Source organism: Bos javanicus, chromosome 6 (assembly GCF_032452875.1).
Source record: "Bos javanicus breed banteng chromosome 6, ARS-OSU_banteng_1.0, whole genome shotgun sequence".
In the NCBI taxonomy this organism is placed as follows: Eukaryota; Metazoa; Chordata; class Mammalia; order Artiodactyla; family Bovidae; genus Bos; species Bos javanicus.
The window spans coordinates 70,848,069-70,870,187 of NC_083873.1; the positions used below are offsets into that span (position 1 = coordinate 70,848,069).

The following is a 22,119-nucleotide window of genomic DNA, read 5'->3' on the forward strand; positions in this document are numbered from 1 at the left end:
CCCAAAACATCAGGCCTAAAATTACTTTCACAAAGACTGCCCAGATTTTCACTTATGTCTAAACGCTTTTGTGGGAGAGACTCATGTAGAAAACACAATTTTATAAAAACAGAGTGGAAGCCCCTTTAATCTGTGCTCACTCCTTACCTGAAAGCCTGGGCATGATATGCCTACTGCCCCTATGGGACAAGGGCACACAAATGTGAAAAGTTGTATATTAAGAGCTACTCTCTGATTATATGCCAATTAAAAAAAAACAGAGAAATTTGTTTTTAAAAAAGAGCTTCTCTCTGAAAGGCATTCACTTTCTGGGTTTGCTACATTTTACAATCAGGGTGATAAATATCTGAGTGAGACTTCTAAGGCATACTAGGGGAGACAGGAAAACTGGGCTAACTACAAAGTGGTGGGTTTTAGTTTTTCCTTTTCTTCTTTCATTGAAACAAAGGAATATGCATTGATAAGAAAAGCTACTCTGTGGGTAATGAACTTAAACCTCCCACCACTCTCCTCTCTCCTGTGGTGTGTGTGGGGAGAAGGACTGCTGGTGGAGGGGGAGGTGGGAGGTTGAGAGGAGAGGAAGTTTAACGGAAAGAGAGAAACAGGAGGTGAAAGGACAGGGGGTTTGAGAGGAGGGAGAAGAACAAAGCAAGTCAAGGGAGAAAATGAGAGCGGCCAGGAGCCAAGGGGAGACAGCGTGGCCTCACCTAAAACACACCAAACATCTCCAGTGAAAATTCTGAAAATAAGGCCCTGCAGGAAGCACTTTTAAAAGCTACAAGGTTCTTTTCAACACAGGGGCAAATGAGGAGAGAAAAGGAGCTAAGAACAAGGGGCATGGGAAACAGAAGGAGGAAGGGGAGGGCTAAACCTCCCCTCTGAATTATTCTGTCTGAGTTGCTGAAAGCATTTCTTTATGAAGTGCGAAGTTTCAACTGAATCCAAACCCCTGGCATTGGAAACAGTGCCAGGGGCCACTTATGAGAAACAAAATCTCTTTTTCTTAAAATGAAGAACATTCTGTTTTTCTGTGAGGTCTTCTCCATCTTGAATAGCCTAGACTCTCCTTCCATTCATTTACTGGACAACATTGTAACAATAGGAAAGACAAGACCAGACCTGACCTACAGTTTCTCATCTCTCAGAAGACCCTGCCTCACTAACTCCAGCCAATGGCTCAACCTGTAAGTGCAGTGCCCAGGAGCCACACAAACCTGGAACTGCCCTCTTTTCCATGATAAAGTTGTACAGAATGTCTAAGTGAAATGATAGGGTATGAAAAATGGTACACTGTGTATTTCCCCAACCACAGGGGAAAAGAGGTATATTTAATAAATGACGCTGCTACAACTGCTTGAAGAAAACAAAGCTAGATCCCTACCTCAGTCCATCGTCGTTGCTGTTCAGTAGCTAAGTCAGGTCCAACTCTTTGTGACCCCATGGATGGCAGCATGCCAGGCTCCCCTGTCCTTCATGTCTCCTGGAGCTTGCTCAAATTCATGTTCATTGAGTCAATGATGCTACCTAACCATCTCATCCTCACTCCCAAATCCCCAAAGGATTTCAATGTAATAAAAGAAAAAAGACAATTTAGAATTGTGCATTATTTTAGAATTGGAAAGATCTTCCTCAATATGATTTTAAAAACTTAGAAGACATTTAAAAATATACACAGGCATATTTTTTGACTATATAAACATTTCAAAATCTTTTATGAAAAAAATCCCACAAAGAATAGGACTACTCTTCAGTGCCAATAATCTTTAGATAACTCTACTCACTGAATTCAAGCAAAAGTAATCACTCAATAGGCAATGTTGGATCAGAGGTTCTGACACTGTAAGGATGGTGTGTGTTAGTCACTCTGTAGTGTCCGACTCTTTGTGACCCCATGGACTGTAGTCCACCAGTCTTCTCTGTCCATGGAATTTCCAGGCAAGAATACTGGAGAGGGTTGCCATTCCCTTCTCCAGGGGATCTTCCCGACCCAGGGATCAAACCCCATGTCTCCTGCATTGCAGGCAGATTTTTACTGCCTGAGCCACCAGGGAAGCCCCATAAGGATAGAGTAAAGCGTTATTGAAAACTATAAATATGCTCCATGCTTCCCTGCACTGCTGGGTCTGGTCACCTTTCTCAGATATCTTGGTCCCTGATTTTCATGGTTGGCTGTTCTGAGAGGCATGGGGGTTACTAGAGAGCCAGAAATACTGTTAGAGTACTTATCACATATCTCTCAGTCCATGTTTTAAGAATCTCAAAAGTGCTCGGAATTTAACAAGAGTTTGTGTGTGTGTGAATTATTTGTGCTATGAAGAAGAGGGGAAGAAGCAATTACACCTCAAGCCAGAAATATTCACCCTCAAGACAGCTGTGATAGTATTATACCATTGTATTTTTTTAAACTAATAATACATTTGTTTATAAAGTATATAAGCATTTTATGAAAATATCCTTTATAAGAAGAATAAGAGAACAAGCGAAAATAAAAAACAGCCACAGGAAACGCTGTCAGAATCTCCCTCCTCCATTTCAGAAGTGAGAGAAATGATGGGTATAGTGATGCAACCTTGCAAAGGATTCCTTCAAGTTTTTCGCTTTTTTTTTTTAATAAAATGGCATCAATTGCTAAAAGCATTATGACCTTTGTTATGCTACATAATACTGATACAAAATGTGAATAGTACAAAGTTCATTATATATAATATAAGGTTTTAATATATTACATTTGTTTCTACATAAACAGACTATAAATATATGTGCCATAGCATGTTTTATAGTCATTGCTCCCAGCCTCTCATACTATGGCACCAAACAGAAAATACATCTTTTTTAAAAAGAAAAGAATAAGGGCAGAACCAGTAGAAAGAGCTTTACGTGTTAAAAGTCTAAATAATACAATAGGTATTGTTATAACTTGAGCTACAAGGTAATTTTGAAATCTGGCTAAGAATTACTCAGAGAGTGAACAAACCAAATCATATTTTACTAGGGCATACAGGTCAAATGACTAGAATACTGACTGGCTGGGAGTGGGGAGGTGGGGAAGGGACAGTCAGGAAAATACTGAAGGGAAGGGGAAAGACACGGAGAGGGGAGAAGGAATAAGAGTAAAATCCTTCCTGAAGCTTTGACACCACAGCTCCACACCGAATCTACTGCGTTCAGGCTCAGACATATCACATCAGGACAGATAGGTAGGTGTCCATCCAGAAGAAACCAGAAGCTGGTTCACACAGTCAGAAATCCTCAACGTGACACAGAGCCTCCGTCTGAGTGTCCTTTTCTGTGGCATCCTGAGCAAAGGATCAGTCTCGAGACAAGAAGCCAGAGCTGCATCATTTCCTTCCTGGGGCTTGGCCAGGAGACACGTAAGAGAACGGAAGGAACTCTCATTAGGAGTCGGAAACAGCACAAGGAACTCTCATTTAGCCCAAATGAGAAGAGCACGCAACCTTCTAAAACCAGTCACCTTGTCTGAAGCCTTTACATTTCCTCACCAACCCTACATCCACCACCTCCACACCAGAGCCAACACAACGCATGCGCAGGTTCCAGGGCGCTCCCAAAGCAAGTCAGCGTCTTCCTTTCCATCAATCCAAACCCCAGAGGTAAGACGTGGCTCCAACAAGCAAAGCTTCCTAGATGGATTTAGCTCTAAAGGTCTTTCCCATCTTCAACACCTAAAGCACTTCCATTGCCTGGTTTATCTTCTAGTTTTACGAGGTGTCCGCTCCCCGGGCACCGCTACTTCTCTGAGAGTGAAGTCATTTCTTGAACTTCTTTTGCTGCAACCCTTGGGGCAACCCAGGGTAGGGTGCATCCACCATGCTTTTTAAATGAATGAAAAAAGGAATAAGGTCAACACGGGGAGAAGACACAAACACATTCTTGGGTCACAAGCATCTCAGGAAATGCTTAGGGGACTGGCTCCCTGCAGTCTGAGGTCCTTTTTTTGAAATGAAAATCAAATGTGGCTACTTCCTGGTGGTGGAAAGAACAACACTTGAAAATCGGAGCAGCACCTCTCGTGTGATTTCCAGGACTGGGGGATGCAGGTGCCTCCTTTTAAATCGGAGGAGAGCTCAGTGTGGTCCCAGAGTCAGGCTGGAGAATCGGAGCTGCACTGCCGACCTGCGGCCCAATCTCCATCAGCTTTAAAAGTTCAGCCTCCTCGCTAGAGTACACAGTGGTGTCCGTGTCGTCAGAATGGTATCCCGACTGGTAGCCGCTCGTCTGGTTTGAGCCTTCGGATGCCACAGACTCCTTGCTTTTGCTGGGCAGCAGTCCACTGCAGAAGAGATGGCAACCAAATAAGTTGGCAGAGAGAAGGCAGTTCTTGTGCATCTTATCCTAACCCCATTCCCTACCCCGTGTGGGCTGTCAGTTTCCTGCAGACACAGCCCATCCCTCCCACTTGTTAATCAACATAGCAGGTTTACTCAGACAACGTCTATTTTCAGGTACTAGGATGAAATCTGAGTTTCAGATAAGTCCTCTTATTCAGGTCCAAGTCTTTCAAGCCTGAGATGAGATGAAAGGCAGTTCTTTTGGATTATGCAAAGGCTCCAACCAATGGAACCTTTTTATGGCCTTGCAGACTGACAAGTTTGTGTACAAGAATAGGAGCCAAAGGGACTCTTTCATGATGTGGGAGGAAACTGGGATGTTCTGAAAGTCCAATGGTACTTGTCACACACTGCCAAGTAGGGGATCACAAGGCCCGTGTATGGTGTTAATAAAATTCTTGAGCAACTTTAGACTTTAGTAAGCCTGAAGTGTGTGTGTACAATCAAGCTAGACATGTCAAAAACTGCTTTTTACTCATCAAAACCACATTCTTTGGAAGCATGGAGGACTGGATCACTCAGCAGCAACCAGAAAATGTTTTCAATGGTGTGGAACTGTGATAGACGGTAATCATGTCAAAGCTTAGAAAAAAGCTTAAAAAGGCCTTTTATAGCTGGGTGTAGGCTGTGTGGAGCTTAAGTCATTCTGAAGTATAGTGATTTCCCACCTTACTAGGTGTTTTATCAATCTATGCATGTTACAAACCAAAAAAAAAAAAAGGATTTTATTAACTCTGTGTTCATATATGGTTTAAAAGTTATTTCAAATAACTAGAAATGCATCTTTTCTTTCAATCTAACCTCAATACAACGGACTTGGTGTCTCAGACAATGGAATGGTATATAGTCATTGCTAAGCAAATAAAATACTTTAAATCGGTGAATAAAACATATAATTGGCTCTCACAATTTCTCATCATGGGCCTAGGACAAATGATAAAATTGCACAATGGCACATTTTAATTTTTTTTTCTTAACATGAGCATCACTCAATAATGCAAGGGGGCTCCCATTTTATCCAACAGTTAGATTATAGGTAGATCAAAATCTTCTCAATTCATACCTTGAGTGAAACTTCCAGCAAATAAATAACCATTCTACATCCCACTATTGTTATAAATACAGAGTTTCTTATTTATTAAGTTAAAAGCAGGTGGTGGTGGTTTAGTCGTTAAGTCATGTCCAGCTCTTGCAACCCCAAAGAGCCTGCCAGGCTCTTCTGTCCATGAGATTTTCTAGGCAAGAATACTGGAGTGGATTGCCATTTCCTTCTCCAGGGTATCTTCCTGACCCAGGGATCAAACCCAGGTCTCCTGCACTGTAAGCAAATTCTTTACTGATTGAACTACCAGAGAAGACACAGGAAGCCAACTGTAAAGGCAGGTACGTCTATTCAAAACAACTACAAATTCCTATAGAACCATGTGGAAGATATTATATTCAAAACCAAATTCACTGTTTTCCCCACAATTAAATACTCAATAATTCAGCCAATAGTATTTAAAGCAAGTAGACAATGGTTTACTTAAAGACAGGGGCACCCATTTCTGTTCAGGTTTGAAAATTCTTCACTGTAGAGTCCACAAAGATTTTAACTATCTCAAGAGTTTTATTAAAGATCAAGCCAGTGACCTCTTTGTCACTTAGCCAATATCACACAAACCACTGACCAAAGCAAATATGCTCAGAAATTCCTTAGTATACATAAAATCTGGTAAAAACCAACCAAATCCTCTTATTTCAGATTCTTTTTAGACTTGCCAGGTAATGTGTTTGTTTCTGTTCTTTATTAGTTAGGTTGATGCAAATTTGCCTAACCAATAAAGATACAAAAAAAAGAAAACTCTGCGCTTATGCTCAAAGTCCTAAGTTCCTTCCAAAAATTCCCTTTGAAATTTGTCTTTTCTAGTTGGCTGAACCTTACCTAAAAGATGGGGCTAACTTGGTTCTGTCTTCCAGGGTTTTCAGCTCTTCAGATGCAAGAACCATACCACTGTCCGTCTGGCTGTCCTTTTTAAGAGACAATGAGATGGCACAGTTGATTGAGTGTATATACTGACCAATCACTTAATCAAACTGATTTCCTAACCCATCTCTGAGACAGCATTTTCATGTTCTGCAGAGAGAGGTAAAGGTATTATAGCCAGAAACTGTACCGGCTATGAGAGGAAGCAACTGCTTCCACAATAGACCCAGGCCTGGAAGAAGAGAGGAATTTAGGAAGAAGCTAAGGAGACCCGTTTCTATCCCTCTTTCCACAATATTATTTACACTTCAATGGAATTGGGCATGAAGCTCAATTGTCTTGAGCCTTAACTAGGGGCTTCACTTATGGAAAAAACAAGGCAGCCCAATAAGTTCCATCGCTATAATGATCCCAAGACACATACCCACAAGGGAAGCCTCATAATGAGGCTCCAAGACTCCAATGCTTAGGCTAATATTTATCTAGCTAATGTTTCATCTTTGGTATTATTTCTAAGACTATTTTTAAAAGATGTACTTACATCTGGGATGACTTTTACTTCTGGTTCTTCCAACGGGATATCTTCAAATGTTTTTACACTGACGGGCCGGCTCTTTCGCTTACTGTTCTGCAGATACTGACTGCAAAAAAACAAATATTTATATTTTAGTAGTGGTATATAGTTGACTGCAGATTCCACAAGTGATACCTAAGTTCATTATCTTTGAACCACAAGTTTAATAGCGACCTGCAAAACATCCTCTGGAAAAAGAAAAACAAAACAAATATTTCTGCTAGCACACACCGAAGGCTTAATTTCCTGTTAAGTCCATTTAAAAGTATAATATAACGGAGGGGCCTAGATGAGCCCCCTTTCCTTTGAATCTTGCTTCTGAGGTCCAGGGCTGGACTGAAGGCTCAGTGGTCTGCCTACTACTTGGCTTCTTGATTACCTGCGATTCCTCCACTAAGCTCTCAGCATATCGCCGAGTGTTTCACATCTTTCTGGCCATCTACTAGGCAAATTATCTAGACAACGTCCACAGAGCAACCATTCCACGAAAGATGGGCAGAGGAAACACTCCCAGATTTCACTGGGTTCAGTAAAAGATGCTGAACCCAGCAGACTCTGGAAAGCACCTTCTCCTGCTATATGTAATAGAGGCTTAATGGGTAGAGGTGGGCTGAATCTCACAATCTTCTATTTTTTGGCCCACAGAGCTGGGGCTGTAGTTTGAGAATCATGAGATATTCCGTCTATTTCCAAGTTTACCATGGATTACACAGACTTGGGAAAGCCACGAATATATTTCTATGTCCCTGTTTTCCCATCTTTAAGATGTACAGGCCAAAGCTTTCCTTCCCTCACTCACAAAGATATCTGGAGGATGAATGAGGTGATCAGTGGTGGGTGATAAAGGATCTTAGAAACAGTGATGATCCATCAACCAAAGCTCGTTTTCCTCCTTTGAATTTCAAAGACTACCAGTTTCTTTCAGGAGTCCAGAGGACAGGACATGTCAGATAGCACATCACCTGTTCCTTAGGGGTGCTTTTTCCCTGCCATGTGACTTTGGGTGAGTGGGAGTGGTTTTGGGAAAATCAGCCCAAGTGGAGAGAAGCAAAGTTGTTTTCATAGGAAGGGATAGCAAATTCACTCTTCACTTGAACCCCACTGTACTTCCCACCTGAGGAGCCTTCCAGATATATTGCATATTCCTTGTGTTTTCTGTGACCAAGTGAAGAGAGGACTCATTTGGGCAAAGGAGGATAATGGAAACCAAGTCTTCCTCCCCTGCCCGAGGAGGCTGGTTTTTCCTCTACAAAGAGAGAATGAGGCTCACCAGTGACATCCACACTCAGGAAACCCCATGGGAAAGAGGACACAATGTATTAAAAATAAGGAGATTGAAAACCCTACTTCTCCTAAATCCAGTCCCCAAAAGTGATAGTTCTACCAATTTACTGGTACCATAGTCAATCATTCATTCATTCACTCATTCAGGAACCCTCCCATGTGCCAGGCAGTGTGTCAAATGATCCTCAACTACTATCTCATGGCATCTCCATGGTACCTCTCTAGGTGGGTATCCTTAGCCCAACTACAGATGTGGAACTAAGACATAGAAAGGTTAAGGAACTTGTCCAAAATCACATAACTAGACTACCTGGATTATCATCCTGAGGGCAATGAGCAGCCACTGAAGAATTTTAAGCATGAGATTGACAAAGTCAGATACACCTTTTAGAAAGATGACTCTGGGTTCAGGAAGGTAAGACCCAAAATCATGAGATCAATTAGGGAGCTGTTCCACTTATCTAGGAGAAGGAAGAGCAGCTTGACCAAAAGGTGATGCCTCCAGGTCTGGAGAAGTAGACAGATTCCAGAGGTATTTGGGTTGTAGCATCAAGTAGAGTTGGTGAGCTTCCTTTGAAAGGCCACTTTCTTGGTTTCTGAGCCCAATAATTCCAAACATTGTTCAGCCAGTCTCAGTTGGCAAGGCATTTTCATATACATTGTTGCATCTGTTCTTAACAAATCTACACAATAGGTTTTTCTTATTTCTTATTTGGAAAAGAGGAAGTGATGGCTTAGGGGGGTAATAACTAGAACTGGAGCTCAAACTTAGGTTTTTAGAGGCCATGCAGGGTTGTTTTTGTTTGTTTTTACCTCACTCCACATTGATGCCCTTGGAATAGCATTAGGAAGGAGAAGGGAGAAGAGGGCACTGGATATGATTGTTCAGTTCTTTATTAAGCACCTGATATGCATGCAGCCCTGCACGCTCCCATGTGTGCACTGAGCGTGCAGTGATACGGAGTGGAGGAGGGGGAATGTGGGCTATGAGACAGACAAAAGGTGAAGAAAGAACAGGTTCATTTCAAGCAGTCTAATATCAGAGCCAAATCCAGGAGCATCTAGCCAGCAGGCTGTCCCTGGCATCAATCTACAAGGAGCATTTAAATCATCACTAGCAATTAACCAAAATGAGAAAAAAAAAAAAAAAAAAGTATGTGCCAGAACCTTTCTCTGGGAGAGAACTGAAAAGAAGTCTTTGACAAGCTGCTTGGAGTGGGGGGTGAAACTCCCAGGGGAAACAGTGGACCAACTGCAGATGGTCCCCAAACTACCCTGTAAGGAAGATGAGCCCAATTAAGATGTGTTTTCTTGCAGGAAGCATGCAAACTGGGGGCCGGAGCTGATTCATAGGGAAATTAGAGACAAAGCAGAGTCTAGACACTAGTGGTCCTGCCTCCTCACCCCTCCCCTACACACCTCTCAGCGTCTTCTCTAAATAAATGCTGAACAAATATTTTTTAAAATAGTTAATGGGGCAAAAAATCAGGAGGTTGGCTCCCACAGGGATGTCTCTGTCCTGCTCTATTTATAACACAATGAAATTGAAAATTATAAGCAGGAAGAAAGTGAGAAAGACACCTCTGCTCTCCTCCTTGACTGGCAACATGAAGATAAGGGAACAAGTCCCCTGAAGGGACCCCAACCTCTCCTCTTGCTCCTCAGGGAAGCAGAACCACAGGAGAGCATCAAAATGAAGTGTGCTGTGTGGAGACGCCTGGACTCTGCCTCTCTTTTAACCTAAATGATTAAAATGTGAGCGTGGTGTCTTATTTTTAGAAAAGGGAAAAAAGTGGAGGGGATTGAGTGGGGATGCAGACGAGAGATTCCAATTTCCGTTTTATTTTTCAAATTATGGCTGGATAAAAGACAAACTGGACTGCAAAGACCAATTCAAAAAGCACAGACAGCAAATAGCAGCCAGGCCTGCACTGGGAGTGTGGTGTCACATTTGTCCACGCTTCTGGGGATAAATGTTAGCAGCCCTGCTTCAGATCCAGCATTGCATTTGGCACTTCCATCACACATGCATGACTTCATCAACTCTCAGCACCATATGCAAAGCGCCCAAGCGAGCCAAGAGGCTGCCGGCTGGGTCCTCACCCCACCTCGTCACAGAAAACCCAAGGAACACAGCTCATGATCAAATGGCTTTCTGATCAAGCAGAAGGCAACAGTGTTGCAGGAATAATTACCACACCAGAAGGCCAGTTAAACTTGAACTAGGACTTTTTAAATATGAGGGTGGAACTATGGATTTTCAGATTTTCATTTCATTCCTCCTTCTATTTGAGGCCCCTTCCTTGGTTTGGGAGAAAACAGTCCTGAGTTAGATATCGGAAGAACAAGATTCATCCCCAGGATGTGTTTTAAGCAGCTCACACAATAGCTATTATTTATTGGGTATTCTCCAGATACCAAGCAGTTAGAAACTCATTATGTCATGTAATTCTCAAAGTCATCATTTTTGTACAACACCAGTGTCCTGGCCTAGGTCACACTGAAAATTTGCCCCAGATCAGAGCTGCAAAGAGCAGACTTGGGAATCCAACCCAGTTATGAAGTCAAAGTGTTAGTCACTCAGTCGTGTCTGACTCTTTGTGACCCCCTGGACTGTAGCCCTCCAGACTCTTCTATCCATGGGGATTCTCCAGGCAAGAATATTGGAGTGGGTTGCCATGCGTTCCTCCAGGGAATCTTCCCAACCCAGGGATCGAACCCAGACCTCCTACACTGTAGGCAGATTCTTTATCATCTGAGCCACCAGGGAAACCCAATTCTATCTGACTTTAAAATCTGGATCTTTAACCACAATATCATATTCTTCCAGGTAATTGCTCTGAGTCTCATATTCAACACTTACATCAAAAGATAATAGTATCTACTTTGCCTAACTCTGGCAAAACCTGGTAAGAAAACGTTCTTTCAAAAATGCCAAAAGTTCTTGACACAGATGGAATGGACAGCTTACTAGCTGGCTTCTACCCACTCTGAGCTTTCCTCTCTCCCATGGCAGCACTCCTGCTGCCCTCCCTGTGCAAGTCCACAGGGCACACTGACCAGGGTGACTCCCCACCTGCCATCTGGCACGCTGGCCACAGGCTAGAGCTCCATTCCCCCCCAACCCTGAGCTTCAAGGTGCTCCCTGCAGCCTGTGCACACTCAAGGGGGAAGGCTGGGCCTATATGGTCAGGGGTGCGGTTACAGGAGGAAAACACCCAAAGGGGTGGGAATGGGAACAAAGTGAAGTGAAGTAGTCCCAGGCTTAGGAAAAGACAATTTTAATATCATATTGTAGAAACCATATCAACTCTTTCCTTATGCACAGGTGCTGGGAGAGAATAAAAAGAAAGCTGCCTTTAGAACCCTTCTACAAATCAGGAAAATACTGCAGTGCATGTGTTTTAAATAAGCCCAGAAGTCCCATTATGCAAATAAAATGCTGAAAATCAGACTTGGGAGGGGCTTCTGAAGATGTGCTGTCCGGTCTAATTCAGGACGCATCCCCACGGCAACTGTATCCCAGCCAGAGAGGCAAAAGTGTGCTTTCATAAACGCACAGAACTCTTCCTTCCTGAATCTTTCCTAAGCTGTTTAATTCACATTAATAAAAGAGTACATGGGGATAATTTAAATACAGATGTCTTTGTAAAATCGGTCTCTTTTTCTGGAGATTAACAAACTATGGCATTCCAGCTATTTGCAGCTGCAGGGCTTAGGATTCTGAAAGGAAGAGCTTCGGCCGCAATGTGGACCACAGATGGGAAGAGATTCACCTACCCAGGCACCCTCCAAGGAGGACCTCTCAGGGCCAAGGGTGAACGTGCAAGTGAATGCAGCAACTTCATACAATGTCCTTCCTCCACCCGCCTCCCCAGGATGACCTTGAAGCCCCTTCCCCCCAGGGGATGTTGACCTTAGACCGTACCTGATTCCTGCTGTGTTGTCATAATGGAATTTGGGGTCACATACTTCCTCTTCCTCCATACAGGAAACAGGTGAGGTAGGCAGAGAGAGTCCCGAATCCTCTTCCATGCTCAAAGTCTCTGATATGGGAAGAACAATGTAGTCTTTGCCATCCTGAAACAATAAACATAGAGTGCTATTGTTATGGCTTCAGTCCTTCAAGAGCCTTTACATGAAAAACAAAGCCCACGGGGGCTTCTTGTTTATGGGGAACGTGGCTTTCATATCTGAAGGTGAAACTTTAAGACAACTTTAAAAATGGCTTGTCAAAAACACAAGGGCACTTGAAAGGGATGTGTATATGAGAGTATACTTTAGGAACGAACAAAACACGAGATGGGCAAAACACAGAGGAGTACGCAGGCTGTAGTTACAGCTGGAGCAACAGAACAGGCAGAGCTCCGCAGGGCTTAGAAATCATTTCTTCACAAAATCCTATCTACACCAGCCAGGTCCTTTAAAGGGCATGTCATCCAATTTTAGCCTCTACACTTCAAAGCAACGGAAAAACTGATGACAGTCTAAAGAAAAGCAATGTATGTGCAGGAAAATGGGTCTTCTGAGAAAAGGTTATGCAACTTAACATTAGTTCATGGAGAGAAAGAAATAAAGGGCAATTTGATACTTCTCAGTGTTTGGGAGGTTTATTGATAAAGACAGATTTGACACATTGTCCCCCAGCTGTTCAGAAGAAAACCAGGAGGAAATTGGCTTCCATTCACTGTGGTAAGAGGTGTTGACTGGAGAGTAAATAACTTTCTAAGGGTAAAGACTACAATAAAATCCTCTGATGGAAGTTATGGGGGCCTGGGATTTCATGGAGGGGGAAAAAAACAGAACATTTATTTTGCAGGATTCAGATCTTTTTTGTCTGAAGAATGTATTTAAAATTCCTTGAAATTCTGTCCACTGTTGATATTCACCCACTATTGATATTCACTTAATCAACGAGGTTTTGTTTTTTTCAATTTGGGGGTTTTATTTGTTGTTTTTGTTTGCTTTTTTTTACTTCATAAGAGTACCCGAAGACACCAAAATATACATCAGTAAAAATAAATGTGATCAGCTGCCAGGTTATGAATTAGGATCTCATCTGTTTAAAGAGGCAACTAAGACTTTTAGAAAAGCATTACTGCTCAGATCTGGAATGTGGCTCCTTATTCAGTGGCTGAGAGGACAGCGTGGTGGCCATGAGAAGGCAGCAAGAGGGCCCTGGACAGCTACGTACTCTCTGCAGAAGCTTCTTGCATGGAGGTCACAAACCTGTTGAGCGTTAGCTTGTAACAGATTTCCCAGATGCTCCACCAGCTCTGAAAACGTGGGTCTCTGATTGGGATCCCCATGCCAGCAGTCAAGCATGGTCTGGTACCTAGGGAAGCAAAACACTGATGTCATCAACTGCCTCTTTCCTCCTGATCTGATGCTGAAAATAAGCACTTGAATGAGTAAACATTTATAAAGAGTCCACCATGAGCCAAGATGCTAAATAGGGATATGAAACTATGTAAGACATAGAGCCCTACACTTGGAACATGAAGTGTGTACAGAAAAGGAAACATCATAAATCAACATCTAGTAAAAACTGACTGGTTCGTACAGATAAACTGCTGTCATTTCAAGAAGGATGACTCTGTGGTTGAGATTATCAAGGAAGACTTCAAGGGAGAAGTAAGACACACACTGGGTCACAAAGGAGGTACACAGAATGGAAAGTCTTCTAGGCAGGGAGAATATTTGTGAGTAAAGAAGGAGGATAGAGAAATATGTGTAAAATCTTACATTTCTGGTGTGGTGTAATCAGGGGCTCTCATTCTAGTTCCTTCTTTCAGTCGCCTACAAAATTCCTCATCAATCTTGACTCCAGGATACGGAGAAGCACCTGAAAGAAAACAGGAATGGGACACAATTGATTAGATTTTCTCTTACAGAAATCCCTGAGTCTAATTCACATATATATGAGCCTGACTCACACCTTCTTCACATGTATACCTTTTTCCCCCTTTCTTTCTCTCTCTTTTTTTAAGATTCTTATAACCCAAAGCTTCCAAGTAAGTTTCATCCAATGAAGGTGAGATACAGGAGTAACTGACTTTTATCATTTTCTTTGCAGCATGGATGGAGGAACAAGGAGAAGGGACTTACCTAAGGAAAATATTTCCCAGAGCAGGACACCAAAAGACCACACGTCACTCTGAATTGTGTACACTCGGTCAAAAATCGTTTCTGGGGCCATCCACTTCAAAGGGAGGCGAGCCTGTAAGGGTAGAAGACAAAGAATGAAAACCCAACTTGGCAAAAACCTGAAGAAAAAACTTCCATTATCCCTGCACACAGCTTCTCAGGCTGGCCCAGGAGAGTTTGGATTCTGCAACTTAATAGATCGCAGGGTGCATCTTTGAAACTTACATCTCCTTTTCTGACATAATCTGGGTCTTTATAAATATCCCGGGCCAAGCCAAAGTCACAGATTTTAACCACGTTCTTTTCCGACAAGAGGATGTTTCGCGCTGCCAGGTCCCTGTGGATACACTGCAAAAAGAATTGTGTGCATTAGAGTTCAGCCTGGCTGATCTCTTCTACATCTGTTGTGACCTCATGCTTTAGAAAAAAAAAAAAAAAAACCCACATCAGAAAACCAACTGATTAACAAGCACTGGGTTAACATCTTTTATCAACACTTCGGGAAAAAAGAAGTCTGTGAGGTTCACTAAGACACACATCTGCTTATTTCATAAACAGCCTCGGACTCTGAAACTAAATAATTAAGTTATAGCATAATGATGGAGTCATAAATAGACTTCTCTTGGGCACAATTAAGAATGTGTTTCTGGTCACATCCACACATCCCTTTTGCCTGGCACCATATCGGGTTAAAATGTGTTATTCTAAGGAGGCCCTCGAATGAATGAATGCACGGAAGTCAGAAACAAGGGGCTCTCCTTGGTTTGGTGCCCTTTGTTGGTTTCTCCATTTCATATGTAACCGAAGCTGGACCAGCTCTGAGAAACAATTCTGAGTGGGGCTCACCCTGTTTTCAAAGTGCTGGCTTATCACAGAGGCCAGTGAAGGCACTCTCAGCCTCTTGCCCATCAAGGAGATTCTCTGATGCACACAAAAGGAAAAGCCAGTTCTCCTTGGCTTTCTTTCTACTCTGTTCTGTCCCTCAGTTTCTCTCTTCTCTGCATCGCCTAACTTCATGTAACTTCCTACACTAAGCAGTTCTATCTCCACTGGACAGATCTGTGACGGAACAAGAGCCTTGGGGAACATTTAGAAATGAATGGAAGGCTCAGATGAGACACTCTTAGGTCTGTGGAACAGTGATGTGTGAGCCAAGCATGAGGGACCCCACACCTTGCATCTCTATAGCACTTTTCCTCTGAACAAGCAAGGCACAGGGATATATTGTATAACACGGGGAGTATAGCCAGTATTTTGTAATAACTGTAAATGGAGAAAAAAATTCTATACAAATTTCAAAGAAGTTTTTTACAAAGCACTTTGTATAGTATGATTAAGCAAACCAGGAGACTCCAAAAAACACAGTCCTTCCTACTTCCTTCTCCAAGCCCTACCAAAGAGCTTCCTTTTTTGAAGCAACCAGGTGTTATTCAAGAATCAGCTGGTATATGCAGGGTAATGAAAGGATCCTCTCCTCCATTCCCTTCCCTGTGAAAGGAGCCCTAACTAACTGGCAGGCTCTGACCTTTAAAACATAATAAAATAAAATCGTCAGGAAGGGCAGAAAGCCTTTCTCTTTGGGAAAATCCTCTAAGATTCCACTTCTCTCCCTTCTCCTTGGGAGCAAGAAGACAAGAGTTCCCAGGCAGAAACCTCTGGGATCCTGAGGCTCTGAAAGCTGTGACAAGCTTTAAACTCCAGAAAAAAGACACGGCTGAGGGATTTCACTCTAATTTAGAAACAAACAACAAAATAAAAATGTTAAGTCCTTCTTCTCCAAGTAGGCTGCAGCAATTGCATTCTGTCAAATGATCATTTTTCCTGAAACTTGATTTGAATTTGTCTTGTTCCATGTAAAACCAGCCACTTTACTCTTGCCAGGGTGGTGACTTCAACCTCACTCCCTCCACAATGTTTACAACCTTTGGAATGTTTGTGACTTGTCACGTACCCACCTCAGCCTTTGTTCAGCCTATTTTTCTAATTTTAGCTCTTTCAATTGCGCTCTCTAAAGGCTGTCCTTCCTGGTTTCTAATTATACTACTAACAAATACTTTTTGATGGATGGTGATGAATGTAAAAGAAATGAAAAATAGGCTCTCTTACGCCAAGATATCTGCAAGGCTCAGCCCCTCACCTCTTCCAGGCCATTGCTCAAATTCCATGTTTCCCTCAAGCCATGGGAAACACTCAGTTTAAAATCAGTGTACAGAGAGAGGCAGTTGTACATACAAACATACAGCTCCTACAGACTATAACTCTTTCTTGCTTATTTTTCTACACAGTACCTGCTCCCATCTAAACCACTTGTTTCTATTGTTTGTTCCACCCACTGGAACATAATCTCCATGCAGGTAGACAGTCTGCTTACTCGCCCACATGGTGTCCTTAGTGCTTAGAACAGTGGTCCCCAAACTTTCTGACACCAGGGATCACTTTCGGGGAAGACAATTTTTCCATGGACTGGGAGTGGGGGACGGTTTGGGGATGATTCAAGAGCATTACATTTATTGGGCACTTTATTTCTATTATATCAGCTCCACCTCAGATCATTAGGTATTAGATCCCAGAGGGTGGGGACCCCTGGCCTAGAAGACTGCTGACACTTGGAAGCTATTTATCACATGAATTAATTTCATGAGCTCATAATATCTCTTTAATGAGTAGAAATGGAACCTCCCCAATAGACTCTCTTAACAGTCCCAGGAGTGGTGAATGAACTACAGTTCCAGAAAAACACGAATGGCTGGCACTGGACATCTCATTTCCAAATTTGTAATGTAAAGAGATACTCTGTCTCACCTTCCGTGATGCCAAAAACTCCATGCCCTTAGCCACTTGGAAGCTGTAACAAATGAGATGCTCCAAGGTCAGGAAGTTCTTGTACAGATCTTCAGAAACTGTCAGAAGATACAGGAGCACAGAGATTGGTATTTCAGTCAGAGAGTATTTGTTTCTAAGCTTAATAGAGTAATCTTCATTTTAAAAATTGGGAGTTAAATTTCAGGAAATAGAAACAAACAAAAAATGCTTCTCTCTTCTGTAAGTATGCTGAATCATGGTATATTATTAGCCCTCATCAAACCTTTTAGCAAAATATTGGTTTTTTCCATTTTAGCCAAATTGGGTGAACAAATCCAGGAGGCAAAATGGAGGTGAAACTGGCATAGATAACAGGGAGGTAAAAGAGGGCTTTTACAAATTTGCTGTTTTAAACTTGTTTTTTTCATGTACCCAGAGGGATAAACAATAGTTTCATATCAAGAACTCTAAAAATAAAACAACAATCTCCAGGGTCATTGAATCTTTTCTCTACAAGCTTTGTCCTAGGATAAAGGCCAAAGGTCAAATTATAATCTACAACGGATAACTAAAAATACCAAAAATATATTTATTTCTCTCACTTTCAAGCTGAGAAAATGCTGTAAACACATTAAATCAGGCCTGTGAGGATACTTCTTTTCCTTCAAGGATATGAACCAGAGATGACAGGAACATCGAAAGAAAGATAAACTTATGTAAACTCATGGTATTTACTTCCGGGCAAGTGGTACAAATAAACACTAAGACATTACTGGGTGTTTCAACATGATCTCTTAACTTTGGTCAGATAAGATAAGACATGGCTTCTCTCTTGGAGACAAATACCAGAGTAAATGAAAACTCAGATGTAATACTAGCCTTGTAAGTAATAAAAACACTTGAATCTTTTTCTCAGTGACTTTCTATGCTTAGGGCTGGAGACCTGTCCATGAAAAATTAGTGAAACTTCTTCCTTTTCTAAAAAAACGAAGGCAAAATTCCAGGCCAACACCCCCTCTACTCCAATGGTTCCCTCAAGCTCTTGGGTTTCCCGCTTACTGGCCACCATTTTGTGAGAGAGAAGATGGGGCAGAGACTGCTGCACTCAGTGTGCGCTGGGTTATATGAGCTCTAGACAACCCCACCATGCTTTTCTAGACCACGTTCTACCTCACACCGCCTGCTTGGCTTCTCTGGGAAAGAGGTTAGTTTTATGTTCTGTGGCCTCATGTCAAAGGGAACAGAAGTGGGTTTCTTCCACTATTTCATAACAGAACTCTTCTATGCTTATGCCTCAAGAAGAGCCAGATGTCAAGAAGCCCCATCTCTTCCTCCACGGGGCTGTCTCTGCTCCTTCTGAGGGAAGCAGATATACAGGGTATCCTGAAGATGAAGAGGTTCTGGAAGTTAGGCTGGGAGCACAACCCCACTCATAAAGAGCACCAAAATATCAGTGGAAGCATAAGTGGATAAGGAAACAGGTATTTTCCAAGACTCCTCTGAAGAAGTATGGAAGACTTGATAAGCCACTTGGGATGGGGTAGAGACAATAGAGGCCTTTTCCAAGGCCTACACTGCCTTGGAAAAGGTTGGGTATGATTAACTGAAGGACTTCTGTTGTGCCGCTACAGCAAACAAGGTGGGGCTGAACCCCTGTGGACAATGGGGAGGCTGATCAACCACTAGGGAGTCTCCTTCACACTGAGCTTCTCCTGCTGATACATGTTGAACCAACTCTTGAAGAGCAATGGTTTGAGTGTTGCCAATTGCTTAGCTCTCCAGGAACACCAAGGTTTCTCAGGCTAGCCATGCTCTACTCACAACCTAGCCCACTGCTTCTTTAGACCTTCTGCCCTTCACTTTTGGAGAAACTGAATGGAAGCCTTCTAGAAATTTAGGTCTCTTCCAAATACTAGGTAAGACTTTTCCAGGACAAAATTCTTTGTCACATCCCGTCACCTGGTCTGTTCCCACAGAGCATGTATTGGGCATGGAGGAAGCAATGGCAGGTACCTTCCTCCTCCTCCACGTCACTGAGGGACTTCTCCTCAACAAACCCAGAGCTGGCTGAGCTCTGGCTGCTGGTGATGCTGTCTAAGCGGCGTTTAGGATCCATGGTGATCTCCCCAACGTATTCTTTCCCTTGCCGGAATTGTGCCCCTTTGGTCTATAAAGAAACAGATGAACAAACTCCTTGAATACCAGAAAATCTCTAAGATATAAACTATAGAAGCAATTGTAACTATTAGAAGAAGATGAGGGACATCAATTTCAGGATCATGAAATCTCTGGGCTGAAATTTTGGGCAGGTGTGCTAAATAATATATTTTCTTCCATAAAGCCTGGTTCCTTTTTAACTTAGAGATAAAGGCCTTGCTTCCAGTTTCCCTCAGACACGCTCCCAACATTAGGGCATTTTGACAGTGAGATTGATACTCAATAGGGCCAAATATGGCCAAGGAAGAGACAGAATAATCCTGAGCTGTTCTCCCCTTCTCATTCTTTTTCTTTAATCACCCACCTTCCCCTACTCAGCATCACCTGTAATGGGTCAGTAGATTACACTCCCAAAAACAAAACACGAGATGTGTCCTCCAGAAGGTAAAAGAGAAAAATACAACAGCCAAGAAAGTAACATGAAAAGATTCCTCACAAGTTCCTCGCAGAATTTTACCAAAACAATTCATCTGTACCATTTTGAGTTTTCCTCTGCTTTACGATGTGGCCACAGGTGAGGTAGAAAATGACATACCTTGTAGGGGACAAATTCATTTCTCTTGCTTCTTAAGTAAGTTGACAGGTTTCCAAACTTGCAGAACTCCACAATCACCATGAGTGGCCCTGCAGACAGCACAGCATGCCAAGGAAAATGTATTTTCACTCATGTTTCTCACCAAGTGTTTAATACATCAATGAGTCAGAAAACATCACAGACAAGGCTACAACCTTTCACTGGAAGCAGGATCATAGAAACCAGCTGCTTGCCATTCCCTTCCATTGTAATTTTTTTCTTTTTCTAACAGGCCTTTCCATAAAAGATTAGTCAAAATTTCAGAAGAAAATCCACCCACTTGCTTTTCCATACAACCATGTGAGCTGATTTCATTTTAGGGGGAACTACTCTTAAATTCCTTTGCTCTCAAATTTGGGAAGAAGTTTACTTTTCTCCTCTGAACACCTTTTACATAGGAAGCAAACTTTATTATAGTGATATGGCATTTTTTAATTCATAGGAAGTTCTAGAATAATCTATAGTTCCCATTAAATCTCCATGAAATATATTTATATCTAGGAATCTGCCAAAGTTTCCTAATTTAAGGAAACCAAGGCCATGGGAGTTGGGTGGTTCCCTCAAATACCAGCAGAAAAGTATATGCTGAAATCCCACAACCAGAGCTATCCACAGACACTTACCCCCTGGCTTGGTACAGGCACCAAGAAGATTGACCACGTTGAGATGGTGGCCAATATGAATAAGGATCTTGAGTTCGGACATGAGGGCTCGGTGTTCACCGTGTGTTGCTCCTTCTACAGATACAGAACGAAGAAGGCAATCGAACATGAGGGCATTACCTTAGGAGGGTGAATGCCACACTGCATGCATCTGTGCAACTTTCCCTCCAGGGATAATATAACTACGAGCCAATTTACAGATGAGCTACATTAAAAGACAAATATAAGTTATATTTTATAATTCTAGATCAGATTCTTTAAATGCTTGATATTAGAAGGAAGCCATTGTGAGGTCTTCTTGCAAAGTGGAGAAATACATCTGCAAATGAAATCATGCCCAGATTTTCTTCTTTTACAAAAGTGGATTTTCACATATCAGGTTTACCATGCTTCTTAGGGCCTGATTATTTCAGTGCTTCCTCATAAGGAAGCAACATCATGTATTAAATATCCTCATGTGTTATGGGCTCTGCTGAAGTTCCCATCAATCTGTGCCGAGCAGGAAACTTAACAAGGGCCAGCTGGCAAAGCCAGTTGGCACATGAGGCTGATGAGGCTAAGACTGTGAGTTTGATCCTGTCCAGATGGGTACACTTCACTGTGATTCACAGACCTGGTCCACACCTCAGACCCTGATGAGCCACCTCAAAATTACACACTCCCTTGTCCACAAGGGAGAAGAGGCAAAAGGAGAGAGATGGCTTCAAGATGCACAAGACCTATTGGCAAAGGATCAGCAGCACTGTCTCCATTAGTGAAAGCACATCACAATTATAGCACAGAGCTTTATAGGCATGACCTCCCCCAATTAAAATGGGAAGACCAGAATACCATTACTATTAGGCTTAACAGTTGTTTGCTCTTATTTTTTAGTTGCTAAGTCATGTCCAACTCTTTTGCGATCCCATGGACTGTAGCCCGCCAGGCTCCTCTGTCCATGGGATTTCCCAGGCAAGAATACTGGATTGGATTCCCATTTCCTTCTCCAGGGGACCTTCCTGACCCAGGAATCAAACCCGTGTCTCCTGCATTAGCAGGTGGATCCTTTACCTCTAAGCTACCAGGGAAGCCCCTAACAACCGTTTATTAAACTTTTAATTCTTAAAATGTCACCCATAATCCTTTTTACCCCAACACAACCATTCTTTTGCATATTATCGTTTATATACTCCAATTCTAGGGAACATGGCTAGTATTTTTACTTCTTAGATCAAATTTCTTTTTCTGCTTCTTGATTGTCTATAGTTATCTTGCTAATGCACCACAGTACACTAAGAAACAATTTTGAAGTGACCAAGCTTTTATTTTCCTATGGCCCAACAACTAAATATATATATAGTTGTAAAAGCTGTTTCTTGTATGAGGGCTCTCAGGCAAGGTGGGGCAGTAGGGTAGCTGAAATCTATCCCAACTTTGCCCACCAGGCCATGGACCCTGGCATGAGAGGAACTTTTTATCCAGTTTGCCCAAAGGCATTATAGAGTCTGGCTGCAAGTTTGGCTAGTGGGGCCATCTAGCCACAAAGCCACTGATACAAGCCTTTC

General features: G+C 42.3%; 1 protein-coding gene across 1 annotated transcript in view; it reads right to left on the minus strand.

The window, feature by feature from the left end:
- Positions 1-2,374: 2,374 nt before the first annotated feature.
- The window catches only part of KDR (kinase insert domain receptor), a 44,927-nt gene continuing 25,182 nt past the window's right edge, over positions 2,375-22,119 (minus strand). Inside the window, exons 19-30 of the mRNA XM_061420191.1 lie at positions 20,537-20,650; positions 19,875-19,963; positions 19,136-19,289; positions 17,123-17,220; positions 14,546-14,668; positions 14,282-14,393; positions 13,919-14,018; positions 13,403-13,508; positions 12,102-12,253; positions 6,857-6,956; positions 6,274-6,359; positions 2,375-4,291 (exon numbers count right to left, since the gene is read on the minus strand). Of these exons, the coding sequence (XP_061276175.1) occupies positions 4,069-4,291; positions 6,274-6,359; positions 6,857-6,956; positions 12,102-12,253; positions 13,403-13,508; positions 13,919-14,018; positions 14,282-14,393; positions 14,546-14,668; positions 17,123-17,220; positions 19,136-19,289; positions 19,875-19,963; positions 20,537-20,650 (1,457 nt within the window). The 3' untranslated portion in view covers positions 2,375-4,068. The remainder of the gene's footprint in view (positions 4,292-6,273; positions 6,360-6,856; positions 6,957-12,101; positions 12,254-13,402; positions 13,509-13,918; positions 14,019-14,281; positions 14,394-14,545; positions 14,669-17,122; positions 17,221-19,135; positions 19,290-19,874; positions 19,964-20,536; positions 20,651-22,119) is intronic.